General features: G+C 41.4%; 1 protein-coding gene across 2 annotated transcripts; it reads right to left on the reverse strand.

Annotated features, from left to right (window-relative positions):
* Positions 1 to 1,691: 1,691 nt before the first annotated feature.
* otpb (orthopedia homeobox b) lies at positions 1,692 to 5,003 on the reverse strand (the record flags this gene model as incomplete). Of its 2 annotated transcripts, none has more annotated exons than XM_080532382.1 (3): positions 1,692 to 2,192; positions 4,159 to 4,547; positions 4,967 to 5,003. In XM_080532382.1, the coding sequence occupies 3 exons, from the start codon at positions 5,001 to 5,003 to the stop codon at positions 1,692 to 1,694; spliced, it is 927 nt and encodes a 308-aa protein (XP_080388508.1). The 2 variants fall into 2 exon arrangements, with proteins under 2 accessions (XP_080388508.1, XP_080388507.1); XM_080532381.1 differs by having other exon boundaries at positions 4,928 to 5,003.
* Between the last annotated feature and the right edge of the window lie 10,238 nt (positions 5,004 to 15,241).

Raw genomic sequence — 15,241 nt, forward strand, 5'->3', positions numbered from 1 at the left:
ACACGCCTAACCTAACCCTATCCACCAGAGTTTACATGCCAACAGTCTTTAGCCTTACTCTAACCCCTAACCCTGACCTATCTATAACCTCTCTTTCAACCATAACCAAACGTGCATTTTAAAAGTTGTATATAAAGTAGGCCTAACATGTAAGTGCAATATCAAATATTATGTAAAATACGTGTTTTTCTTTTCAGATCATGTTTCAAATACATAACAACAACGCTAAAACACTTTTTACAAACACTGTTTGGTTTAGTCACTGTCGACTTTAGCCTATATGGAAGCTGCTGGCCATCTAAACTCCATAGACTAGTGGCTATGTGGGTGCCGTAACCACAAAATCACAAAAGCAGTTTGATATACATGCCTATATAAAAGCTATTGCCGCATAGGCTGCAATATTCTTAAAATATCTACTTTCATAGAGCACATATAGGCTACAGCAGCACTCTGGGCAGCAGACTGACCGTCATGGCCAAAGCGATGACCGTCACTTTAGTGACATCTTTACCGCCGTTAATCAGAGTGAGTGCGACCATCTTCATAAAAGATGATTTGTGCAATCATGTTTTCTCATTCTGCATTACGCCCTATGGTTGTCTGTGGTTGGCAACTCATGATGTTTTCTCCCATAGCCTACTCTGAGCCGGCATTCCAATGTAAATTGGTGAGACATAAACCATTCAGATTTTGACATATTGAAAATTATTTTATTTGTCAATTTACAACAAATTGATATAAACCTGTCAAGGAAACAATGGTGCATTTTTGTGTAAGATCAAACATTTAAGAAACCCATGTTTCAGTAATAAGCACAGACAATAAGTTAAAACATGTCACAAACAGACCAGCGGGTATACATGAATGTTTTATCTACACAAAGCATCCTATACCAGGTTACTTGAAACGTATTTTTATAAGCTATCTTTTAAATGTTACTACCCCCGTTTTGTACTTGGCCATCACATGCAGACTTGTCTGATTATTAAGAAAGTGGTTGTTTGTTCGTTTCTTTGCACCCTTCTTTTTTAGATGTGTTTCTGTTCGCGTGGGAAGCAGCATCTCTTTCTAGCTGTACAAATATTCCAGGTTAAATCCACGTGCACTGCGCATGCCTCAGAAACCCATTCGAACATGTGGTGCATGTGGCATTTGGAAATCCTATTCCCAACCGTCAGTGTTTTCGCCGAAAAAAACAAAACAAAAAACCCTAACCCTAACTTCATCTGAACAACTTGGGAAACAAATACAATGTACTGGCATGACATCATGGTTACTCTCCTAAAGCGCGCAACGGAACAGCCATCTCCCAATGAATAGGCCTACGCAAAAACACAACGATTGTTTGGCTTTCAATAATCAATAAATTATTACAATAGAATTATAAATAGTTGATAGAATTCGTGTTTTGTATATGAACGACAAGATAGAGAGATAGCCTATCCTAAAATACTGCAGGTAAATTATTTGTGTGTTTCTCTCATGTCCATTTGTTTTCCCTGGGGTCAAAATGTCATCCAGGTGTTGGTGACGTTGCCTCAAGAGGAACTCGGGACAGTAGTCAGTCTGTAGGATCTATCTCCTTTCTCTATAGCACTTTGCGTCCTGAGTAGTCATCATCGCGCTTTATTAAAAATGACGGGTTTCTTTAAACAACAAGAACAAAGTAGGATATTTTGAAAACGTCATTAGGTGAAACTCATGGACACTGTGTGCTCCAGCGCCTTTCGTCGCAGCGCCGCGATGCTGGTCCCTCTCCACATCTCACTGTCCGGGGAATTACACATCTGTGGGGATCCCGACACGTTCGTGGGGCCGGAGAGGGAGGCGGACATTCCGGGGAAAGGTGACTGGTACAGGTGGGACTGCAGCCCGGAGCCGTTAGAGGACAGGCCATTGGAGAGGCCCATCGAGTTGGGCGGCGGGCCGCCAAGGCTGCACTGGGAGAGGGACTGTGCCATGGCCTGCTGGCGGCCCATGGTCGGGGGGAGCTGCAGCTGAGAGACCCCGGGCATCCCCGTGGCCCAGCGGGAGTCGTTGGAGTGGAAGGAGCACAAGCTGTTTTCCATGGCGGCCGCGGCCGAGAACTGATGTGAGAACTGCGTAGGGAGCAGGGTCCCCGGAGAGCGGAACACATTAGTGGTCTTCTTCCGCTTCTTCCACTTGGCACGTCTGTTCTGGAACCACACCTGGAATGAGGAGGTCGGCGGGGACAGAGGGAGTGAGATTCAACAAAGATGGTTCTTACCATGTGTGCTCATATAAATCAATCGAAAACATGTTAGCTTGGCCAAGAACTGTGATAGGGTGCAGATGACTATTGTCATGGAGCCGTTTTCCCTTACTCTCAAGAAATAATTACAAAAGACCTATATCGGTTTCAACTGGAAACTGCAGTGGCGCTGGGTGTGGGATATAGGCCAAAAGGATAGCTTTAGTGTAGTCTACCCTTCGTATCATTTTCTGTTATTCCCCGTTATTTACGTAAAGTTAAAGTGGTTCGCACATGCATGCGCTCGCGCGCGCGCGCACGCACACACACACACACACACACACACACACACACACACACACACCATTGTGGTATGGCAGTTTAGTGGCGGGATTGTTATAGAGCTTTATAAAGATTTCATCGCTGTTCCAGGCATGATTAATGCGTGCACGGGACTGAGACTCGGTGCCGCTGTATTAAAACAGAAATCTTGCTCTCATTCCGTTCACTCAGCCGTGAAACGCCGACGGAATCCATTACACTTGGGGGCCAGAAAATGCAATTTCTCATTTCATTAAAAACGTACGATATAGTCTTACGTTGTGTCCTATTAAGACGTCGTAGCTGATCATTTCAGAGGGACACTGCAGGCGCATAAGGCTATTGGAGGTCTTTAAACCAAGCCGTTTGCAGATAGGCCTATTGAGTTTTAAATGTTAAAGGAATGTTATTTTATCAGCTATCATGTATCATTTATAGTCTTTTGCATAAGATACGAAATGCGTGATGATAATTGCCATGACTAATGATTATAGTTGTTTTATTGCATGATGTAATTTGCATGAATTTCACATCGCTGCTTAATAACCCGTTCACTGTTATAAATAAAACTGAAATTGGTGTTGTTTGGTTTGCTTTGATTATAGGGCCATAGGAAACTGCAAACATAATTAAACACATACATGGATATTTGCCTAGTCTATAGGCATATCCTACGATCATTCTTGAATAATATGATGTAGGCCTATAGGTCCATTCCGTATTAGACGCAAACATAATTAAATAACTCACATTTAGGCTATCGTATGGGGTATACATTTTATATTCGTTTTTTAACGTTCATTTTAGTGTATAGGCTACATCTATTAAACATATTATAGGGTATATGCCATGGCAGGTCAAAGGCTGACATGGCTAGTTAGTAGCCTATTCTGGGTTAATTGAAAAGTAACAGGCTATCACAATTGTATTACCTATGGGATACATGTGTGGCTAGTTTGTATCTAAATTAGACAATTCAGAGCCTTAGGATTCAACCAAAAAGCACATTTTAGCCGTATTCCTGAAAGCGCTATCAAGTTTCAGCACCATGGACGGGGCTCGCGCCGCGGCCCATAGGTATCGCCTTTTTCAACATATTTTCCATAACCATCTTTTTAACCATGAGGCATTATCGATGGCGAGAAATGTGTAAATGAAATATAAGCCTGTGTTTTTATTTTTATTTTATTTCAAGAGCCTACTCGTGGTGTTTTCTCCTCTGTGAACATCGAACAGTATATAGGCTATTTATAGGGCAAGTGTTACACCTAATGGCCTAATGGATTAGCCTGAAGCATGCATTAGCCAACATTTATGAACTATATTTTCATTGTGCTACACATGTTTCTACAGAGAACCAACCTCCTGTAACAAACATGACTTGCCTGTGTTCAAACTCCCATTATGCCTATAGCCTATTGACTTAAGACCGACCGTATAAGACTGGTGTGTATTTAATCAAGAAGAAAAAATACACACCATAGGCAACCATCAACTCATGCACTATACCTATATACTTTCTTGATTTAATGAAATCAGTTTAGGACTATAGGCTAATAATCATTCAACTGTTTTGGGCAACTTAACCATAGAAAAATTACCATGATCAGACAATCATTTACCTGCACTCGAGACTCTGTGAGGGCGATCCTTAGTGCCAGCTCCTCCCGCATAAAGATATCAGGGTAATGGGTCTTGGCGAAGCTGCGCTCCAGCTCGTTCAGCTGAGCCGGGGTAAAGCGCGTTCGGTGCCGCTTCTGTTTGTTGTTGGTCTGGCTGGAGCTCTGCTGCTGCTGTTGTTTCTCTGGATCCTTACTGCTCACCGGCATGCTGCCCGGCGGGTTGGATCCGCCAGTGGTGATGTCTTCCCCGGGCAGCATAGTGGTCCCCTCCACGGTATCTCGGCCAGGGGCCACCATGTCTCCCGGGTGTCCCTGGTCTGTCACCCCACCACCCAGGCGGCACTTAAGCGTCTCTCTGTGTCCCAGCAGCTCTGCGGCATCCTTCATCCCTGCATGGGAGAGAGAGGAGAGGAGAGGGGCAAACACGGTGAGTGTTCTAGACAACTGATTGTAGCGTCCCTGAGTGAGAGAGACAACAGATTAGGCTAATCTAAAGCATTATACTTGCATTGAATTAAATGTGTTCCATCTTAAATAGCGACAGCATTTAAAACATTATTCGATACGATACATTACAGTGCATTTTACTTAACGCAAAGATTTTTTCCTTTGATAAACAACAATAGCTCACAGCAGATAACATTATGACGGGTGTTGAAACGATTGGTTGACAGAATTAGTTGACTAAGACATATTGAGACTGAGATAAAAAGACAAATGGTACATTTCATTTCATAATGTTGTTAAATGAGAAGTTGCTCCAGCTTACAGTAGAGTTGAAGACCGGAGTTTGGCGATGATAACTCACCGAGCCGAGCGTCCAGGAGGTCGGCGTGAGAGAGCATGGCGCACTGCTCCAGGGCGAAATGCGCTCCAAAAAAAACCCCTTTAAACAATTTAAAAAGTATATACCGTCTAAATGAAAGAAAATTCGGTTTGTGCTTAAAAAGGAGGTCCCTTGCATTATAATCTCCTTTAGAGCGATGGGGAGGCGCCTAATAGTTGAAAGAACTCATGAGCTTCCGCAAATGAGAGCCAATCAGAATTGAATCTTGAAAATGTCAATGCCGCGAGCCCCACACCAGCCAGCCACTGACATCCCGCGCCGCTCGAGCCGCACTACAATTCTGTCTCTAGTCATTCTCAGCGCTGATTTATTAGCTTTTCATCCCCAAATGATACCATTTAAAACAACTTGATCTAATCCGTGGAGTGGGCACAAACCACACTTAACCTCACAGGGTTATTTGTTTGAAGACATGATTGAAACGTTGATGCTTTCAGTTGAGATTGTAATAGCAGGATTCAAAACATAGCATTTTGTGGAAGGCGTAATTTAGCATCAACGTCAAATTATGTATGGCTATATAGGCCTAATATAGGCTACAGCCTTTTCAAAACAAACCAAAATATGGATTATTTTCGGTAATTGACTGTCAGAATAACAATTAAAATCTATCAGCGACGTAATTTCAAAGCTGTCAATTTGTTTAAGCTTAGGTATTAAATGGGATAGGCCTATGTTCTCTCAAATATTCTCTGAAAAACCTTCCTGCAGAATTAGCAATCCATCTTTTTGATTGAGATATCCCTGAACCAACTACAAAGTTTACATTAGTAATAACATGCCAACCACAGTCGTTTTCAAGACCATTAGGCATTCATGTGATTAGAGCTAAATCTACACGCTTCTATCACTGAAATCTGAGTGAATTTGTACTAATTTGCTGTAAAGACTGCGCTGTCAGCAGTCTAAACAGAAGTTCATAAAGGCGATGAGGACCACGTCTCAGTGCTGGGTGAACATGGGCTTGATAGGCCTCCCTCTCTCTTTCCCTCTCGCTCAAACCAAACGAATATCCCCCCCATTCCCCCATGGCAGGTGCTTTGCTGAAACAAATTGGCAAAATAAATAAATAAGTAAGCAGGAGATGGATTTAAAGCGCTGTTACTGATCGGCTGCTTTAACTGCATCGACTTTTCATCAACACCGGTGCAATTAAAGTTATTTATTTCGCTCAAACAAAAGCAGACGTAAATAATTTAGCTAATTTAGCATCGGTCCATAAGTATGCAATTAATACGACAGCCATTGATCTTGGGTTACAATCTCACACGCTCCCCTGTTCTCCAAACTGTATGTTGGATCTAGAAGGCAGATGTCTGAATGAACCGTGTGAATAGACCACCGCCTATGGGAGTGAATGGTTCCCTTACAGCCGCACAAAGGAGGCGTCCGAGCGAGAACTCTCCCTGCTTGGCCTCTTTCTCCTGTCGTGGGTGACACCGGTTAACCGCCTATCTTTTATGCTGCTGCAATCTGTTGACATGACCGGGTGGTATGAACCAGAGGCAGTGATGGGATCGACACAGCATGGAACACGAGGGAAGAGACTGGTGGTCAAGATACAGCTAAGGTTTAAGTATCAGGAGCAATCATATTCGAGTCGATTCGTTTGCCATATACGCGTCGTTTGCAGGACGGAGTCGGTCTGTAAACTGTGTCCAGCAGTGGATCCTTGGTGTGTGAGAGGCTGAGGAGGAGAGAAACGGACCGGTCTGTACATGATGTATGGGTCAGTGTTTGGTCTTTATCAATGTGATCAATGAATTTGCAGGAACTGTGGACAATGGATAAATATTCCCCTTAATGTTACAAACCTCTTTGAGGATAAAGCAGGCTAGCCTACGTGTTGTTAACCTTATTGTAACAAAATATGAACTTATTTGTATGGTATTTTAGAACATTGTGTTCTAAAGCCTACCCACTAGAAAAAAATGCATGTTATCAAATTAATTATATCGAAATGTTTTATTAACACATTGTAGCCTATCAATTATCTATTTCAATTGACACAAACCTGTTTCCGTTCTATGAATAAAACACATTTCAATTCTCTCAGCCTCTTTCCCTTCATGCAATTATATTCAAGCGAATCACCCAATAGTTGCAGACTATCTAGCCTACAACATCTTTTGTGAAAAATGGTAGGCTACCTTGCTGTAGCAATGTTATATTTCAAAGTTCGAGAACATAGAAAACATAGCCTAATGAAAAAGATAATTAATAATTATACATTTTGAATTATTCTTACAATAACATGAATAACAATAACAATAATTCAATTTCAATTATCATGATAATAGTAGCAGTAATAGTAACAATAATAATAACAACAACAACAATAACAATAACAACAATAATACAAAATATTATTATGACACATTTTTGTTTTTAATATAAGTCGTATATCGCCTATTATTCATTATCATTATTAGTATATACAGCTGTCTTAACAAAATAGTCAAATGGTTTATTCTCATTCAAGTTATAGCTCCATCATCTTCTGTAGGTTATTGCTATAATAAAATGAGGAACCTGTAAAAAGTGGGTCTACATCTCACTCAGACTCTTTGACTGGACCACATCAATCTTCCCCAGTAAAAACAGACTTACACACAATCCACCATGCTGAGTTTATGCGGCGCGTCTGAGTGCAGAGCGGATGTATACACGCGAAGGGACACGTTTACTGGACGCGCTCCCACTGCACAGCAATTTAAAATATCAAGAATTTCGTGTCCTCGCTCTTTCACGATTCTTTTTGGGTAATCAAACAAACCGCGTCAAATCCATGGGCTAAATATCCCGTGATGTTATCACGCCCGCGGTTACAGAATGGCGCAGGTTATTCTGCAGTAACACACCTATTTTTTATGGGGATGGTTTTTGATGACTCGTTGTCAGTGAGAGAGTGAATCGTGCGTCGCGGGCATCTGTATTCACTCAATTTGAGGAAAATCTAAAGGGAAAATCGATCTTCCATCTGCAGAAATGGCAGTTTAACAAATTACATCCTTGTTTCGTGCAGGTGATTTGGTGACAGTTTGGGGAATTAGTAGGCTAGTAATAAGTTGGTTGCATTCGGGTCCCGGCGAGAGAGAGGCAGGGAGCGGGGAGCCGTGGAGCGGAAGGCCTATCAGAAGCGCTCCTTTACGGCCACCCGTCCAGGCTGCACAGCCCGGCACATCTTATGCCCCAATTAGGCTCGCTGCCCTCCGCCTGGACTCCATTACAGCGAGAGCACAGAAATATAATCATGGTTCCAAATAAAATAATCAGCATTGAAGTGCGATTTCTGTAATGAGACAGCGCATGTGTGTGTCACGGAGAAACGAGACCGTATTAGGCGGTAATGAGAGTTTGGATGTGGAGAGAGACAATTATCAAAATCTATAAGACCACACTGCAATGTCTGGCTGTGGTATTGGATAGATAACAGCAATACCAGTTATTATGTCGTAGGCCTAAAGCCTATGCTTTTTACACAATATGTCTGCGTAGCCTATAGCCTATTAGGCCTAAATATATATTTTTAGTCACATTCGACAGAATGTAGTTTATTTGAATTAAAGGGGTCACACATCAGTCGGCTGAATAGGCCAGATATTTACATTCTCTACATAAGGGGGTTTGGTAACGTTTTGAAATGTTACAGGAGAGCCAAAACAAAACTGAGACTAGTGTTTATTTACAACCCTAACCCTAACACCTTCCACGTGTGTTTACCATTCGATTTAAGTAAATAAAAACAGGCCAAAAGGACATACCACAGTCTTGTACATTGTTCATTTGGTGTGCCTACAATTATTAGCATCAATATTTTTCATTTGATAAGGCACCACCAATACTATAATGTCAGATCTCACATACACCCAGCAACAGCAGAGGCGCCACTCTCCCTAATCCTGCTAAATTTGTATGCCTTTATATCAGTGCAAGATTTGCATCTAGAACCAATAAGGACAATACTTTTTGTGTTCATATTTGTTAGGAGTAAAATAAAGTGTTAATCAGTGTTAATCTAGTTTGGACCATCTCATGGACTGGGCATGTATACTCAAACATCATGCCACGTGGCAATAACTCTTTGATTCACTCACATGGCCTGGGATATGGAGACACACACTCCAACCATACCTATTATCATTGATGATGATAAACACACACACACACACACACACACACACACACACACACACACACACACTCAGCCTCTGACACCTTGACTTTCCTTCCCAGTTCTGGTCTAGCTATTAGAATATGTTCTTTCTTAAGTCCGGTCATTAGTTAGGTCTATTACTGCAGCTCGATCATTAGAAACCTGCAATGCCTCATTGAAGGTAATGAGTGTCTTACATTACAGGTGCCAGAAAGCCAGAGAGACACTGGCCCATTCTACACTGCTGTCATAAGAAGGGATGCAAGTTCCCACAGGGATAACACAAATAGTATCTGGTATTTAGAGGGTTCATGTTGAGTTTCCATAAAAAGGTTAGAGGCAATCTGGAGTTGGTACATGGAATCGTATTCAATTGTTTGTAAACAATCATTGTATTGTTTCAAAACATGGTTAAACTGACCGTACATTTCTCCAACCCCATCTCATAGCTGTTTATTGCAAAAAGTGGCAGGGCGACAATATTATTATTACATAATGTTAACCATTATTATGTAAATAGATGTATAAGGCCTGTTGTTCAAGCTCATAGAGGATTAAATGTCATCTTGTGATAAAACATATACTTTATCTATTCTTATACCAAAATTATTTGCAGCCTTTTGGTTACCACAAGTAACAACCGGTACTGCCAATGACAAAACTGAGATTGACACATTTGAAAATATATATGTATTGTACAATATAATTACAGTTTATGGAAATACAATAAAAAAAAGTCCTGTTCAAATACTTTAATTCATCTTCAGCCTATTTTTCAGTACCCCTCTGAATTCATGACCATTATGAGGTAAGGTTAGAACATGGTATATAGCCTACTGTATTATGAGGTAAGGTTAGAACATGGTATCTGTATTATGAGGTAAGGTTAGAACATGGTATATAGCCTACTGTAATATGAGGTAAGGTTAGAACATGGTATATAGCTGTATTATGAGGTAAGGTTAGAACATGGTATATAGCCTACTGTAATATGAGGTAAGGTTAGAACATGGTATATAGCTGTAATATGAGGTAAGGTTAGAACATGGTATATAGCTGTAATATGAGGTAAGGTTAGAACATGGTATATAGCTGTAATATGAGGTAAGGTTAGAACATGGTATATAGCCTACTGTAATATGAGGTAAGGTTAGAACATGGTATATAGCCTACTGTAATATGAGGTAAGGTTAGAACATGGTATATAGCTGTAATATGAGGTAAGGTTAGAACATGGTATATAGCCTACTGTAATATGAGGTAAGGTTAGAACATGGTATATAGCTGTAATATGAGGTAAGGTTAGAACATGGTATATAGCCTACTGTAATATGAGGTAAGGTTAGAACATGGTATATAGCCTACTGTAATATGAGGTAAGGTTAGAACATGGTATAAAGCCTATATTATGAGGTAACGTTAGAACATGGTATATAGCCTGTATGCCCAAGTTGTGTATGCCAACAGGGACCAACACAGAACTATAGACTCAGCTCTGGAACTCCCCCCCCCCCCCTCTTCTGAAACACAATTAAGTTTTCTCCACATCTGTTATGAATTAGATGGAAAAAGTCATAATATTTAATAGGTATGACCCCACTTTACATTCAACCTTAACAAGCCCCTTAAACAGTGACTTGATTGAAATAAATTGCTGTGAATATATTCTAAATATATTAATGCTATAATATCTTTAATGGTCTCCTTATCTAATGTCAGTGAAGGAACGTGAGTGGCCTGCTTTAGGGTAACATATACCACAGTGTGTGACACTTCTACAACTGTGACATAGTCACCAGCAGAGTCATTGGGAAAACGTGTCTGTCACAGAACTCCTGGAGAGAATAGAGATTAACCTCAGTTACACCAACTGGATGATCCTTAACTCTAATGTTGGCCACTCAACAAGGTCAATATGAAAAGCATACATCTATAGGCCATGAATAAAACTGTACATACACATAATTATTAGACCTATAGGTCAAAATAGTATTTCTATTCGATCAATTGTACGAGGTGCACTTGATTTAGTATGCCTTTGACAGTGGATCCAATGGAATAGTCCAGAAGTGCAAACTTTGACAACCTGACAAAGAAAAACTGTCTGGAAAGCTAAATCAAGCACACATAAAGTGTTTGAATAAATCCAATACTATTTTGACCCATGCCTGATACACATGAATACAGGCACAAACACACTCGCTACGGTCTAAAGACACATAGACACACACTATGGATAGAGGGGAGGACTTGGGTCAGTAGTGGCTCTTAGCTGTAAATGAGAAACATGTGCTAGTAATTATCAAACTGCAGCAAACCGACATCATGCAATTTAATGCCTCAGCACATTAAGGAGTGAATGGGATTAGTCTTTTTGACCTTGCACATAGTGCTTTAAGAGACCGAACCAGATATACCACACCTGCAGACCTACACACACACACACACGCATGCGATGCACACACACACACACACACACACACACACACACACACACACACACACACACACACACACACAGGATTCCAGAGAGTTTGTGTTGTCTGTAGTTACCGTCGGCTTACTGGTGCTATAAACCTGCCAGATAGCGCTCAGGAGCATGCTCACTGAGATGGCAGTTCAGGTGGTGGTTCAGGTCCTCTCTCACACTCCACTAATCTCAGCCTATCCTCTCTCTCTCTCTCTCTCTCTCTCTCTCTCTCTCTCTCTCTCTCTCTCTCTCTCTCTCTCTCTCTCTCTCTCTCTCTCTCTCTCTGTCTCTGTCTTCAACACTTTTCGGCTGCTCCTTCACAAAACACAGCACTACCCCTCCCAAGATTAATTGATCATCAATTTAGCTCTAATTTGGACCAAGTCATCTGGTAAATGGGGCACTTTTCCCTGATTGTTAGTGAAATGTGTGCAAGTACATTGATATATTTTGATTATTTATCAATTACGAACAAATGAACTAAATCTATTGAATAAATTCTAGCCTGATTGCCATAATAGAGTTTGAAAATATGGCTATTGATAATGATTCCGGCTAATAGTCTTTTCCGGCCGCGGTTGCTGGCTTGTCGGAATGACAACACCGAATTCATTTTTCACAGAATCAGCCGCGTGAGCGCGAGGACGATCTTTCATTAATCAGTCGCATTACGGGGCTGATCCACCGTAATATGCGCCGCTTTGCTCAGAAAGCCTAAAACACTTTGTCATATTTTATGTCAATTACCAGTAATTTCAATGTGTTCCCATCAAGGCATCTTGTAATAGTTAGCATATGCTAAGTTAGGCTTCTCGCGCCGCCCTCCAGGGGTTCTGTGGAGGCTGTTGTCTCTTACCGTTCGGCGAGACTCGGATGACTAAACGACAGGCTGATGATGAAATGGTCCCTGGTCTTAATTTCTTATTTTCTCCAAGCTGGAGCGCTTATATGAAGGGTGGAGCCTGGGCTGTTTTAAATGGACCTGCCACTGTGTGTTTTCCCAATGTTAATGGAAAAGCAGCTTGCTGGAAAATAGAAAAGAGGGAATTAGGTTCAGACACTCACACACACAAACACACACACACACACACACACACACACACACACACACACACGCACACACACACACATACACCCCCCCCCCCCATACACACACACGCGCACACACACACACACACACACACACACACACACACACACACACATACACACACCCCCATACACACACACACACACACACACACACACACACACACACACACACACACACACAATAACGCAGCGTTACTGCAAGATGCCCATGACCAGGTCGTTCTCACAGAAACAACCAAATTACTGTTGTCATTTTATTAAGGCCATCGACATGAGCCTGCTAGTCATATCTTGGAAATTGCAGGAGAGAGCTGTGTGTGTGTGTGTGTGTGTGTGTGTGTGTGTGCGTGTGTGTGTCTGTGCGTGCGTGCGTGCGTGCGTGTGTGCATGCTAAGGACGACTTGTGTAACAACATTTACCAAAACAAGTCAGTAGGCTCTTCTGTTGAGATAAAGATACTGATAAAGAACACAAGAAAGATGTGCCTGGCTCATGCTCTTTTTGTCCCTCAATAAAAATGAATTTAAAATAAATAAAACACACGGCATCAACCCTTCCCTTTGCTCCATGAAGGAAACCTCTTTACTAATCAGGGCTGGTGGATGTGTTATAATGCTCAGTGTCAGCGACATTAAAACAAGGTAGGTAAAGCACACTGCTATAGACAAAAACACACAGGCCAACCGCAGGGTGAATTAGCCTAGTCTCCCCCTAATCTGCTGGTGTCAGCACTGGTTAGTGTGCAGCTCACTGTAGCAAGTATTGGCATGGAGTTAGCATCGAGTATAGCCCCATTCATAGGCCAGTAGGCGGCTATCCATAATCAATGGCCAACTTTAATTGAAACACTACCTGTTAGTGACTATCTGGAGGTGTGGATGAACAACACTACATGTTGGAAGGAACAGAGGAATACTGCCTATACCTTTGACCCCTTCCTCATAAAGAACTAATCAGGGCACTAAACATCCTCTTGCATTTGATATATCAACCACTCATCATTACACATGCCTACCAAAATACACTGCTGACCCCAAGCTGGCTATAGTCATATGGATCTACATATCATATCATTGAATCATAACATCCACAACAAGCTTCAAAATATACTTGACTTGGTTTCAAAATCTCTTCATGAAACTACATCATACAAACTAGATGTCTACAATGTTTATATCTTACTCTATCACCATAGGCCTTCAGCCTTTATCAATGTGGATACAATTAGCCGTATGGGTGGATTCAGTTCTGATCAACGGAGCCTTAATCACAGTGATCGATCCTTAGAGAACAGCCTAAGCAGATAGAGGTAGAGCAGGCTGACCAGAAGACTTCTATCTCCCTGTGGAAAACTTTACAAACAACATACATGGAGGAGACAATGGTTGAGCTAATAGCAATGGTCAATAAACTAAATAACTATTGTACAATTAAATGTTATTGACCATATTTCAATACATGGCGTTTCTTAAATTAGATACATGCACACAAAGGTGAAATTGGTTTCTTTTATAGAATCTGTTTCACTGTATACCCCGGCCAACAATCAATTACATGAGCACCCAACACTATTAATTAATTAGTTGCCTAGATGATAATGGCAGGTCATTATGGCTGTTAGCATGGTAAACACCAACACAAATACACAGTTCTGATAGCCTACACAATGTTAGCTGCACTGAAAAGACATGCACAAACCATATCTTGCACTAAGAATGAATAAGTATAACTATATTACTTAGCCTGTGGAGGATATTAAATTATTGGAAATGTTCCCTAATAGGTAAGATAAGCCACCATTAGCTTAAATTCCACAAAGGTAGGCCTATGAGGTGAGGGGGGGAGAAATGTGAACTAGGCCTAATATTCCCTTTTACCACAACGACGTAGCTTACTGATGCAGACTTATCATGCATGTAGCCTATAGACAATATGATTCATTAGACTATTTTCAAAAGTGACACGTTCAGGGTAAGCAATATGTGTCCAGGTCCCCATTCTCCCTCCCTCTGCTATCTGATAAGAACTGCTGACATGAGAGCATGAAAGGCGTATTAGGCGTACCTCATAACCTGTTGTAAACAAGCCGTTAAGATAGCCAACAAGGCTGTATAGTATACAATTTCCATGTGAAATTCCCTAATTCCCCAATCTATTCCGGTTTTCCCCTGGCCTATGATTATTAGTGTTTTCCTGCTTTTCTAAACCCATAGATAAACACCATTATGAGGCATGTTGAAGTAAAGGAAGGAGCGCCACACGTGCGGGTATGCTGCCACCGGCGGGGGGCTCTAATTGATATTGAGCGAGCTCCTGGTTAGGCGCGCGTGAGGCCACTGCTGGCTAATCTGCGCTTTAATCAGCGCGTGTAATGAGAGTGGCTTCACGCGGCTCGTTTGGAGAGAAAAGAGAGTTACAAGTAACGTCTGTCAGGGCCCGGCGATAATTCTGGGACTAATTGTGGTGATTAGAGAAAACTGGATGACTTTGGGTTTTCAAATACTAAGAGGATGCAAGG

The sequence above is a fragment of the Nansenia antarctica genome (genome assembly GCF_963989245.1).
Source record: "Nansenia antarctica genome assembly, chromosome: 5".
NCBI lineage: Eukaryota > Metazoa > Chordata > Actinopteri > Argentiniformes > Microstomatidae > Nansenia > Nansenia antarctica.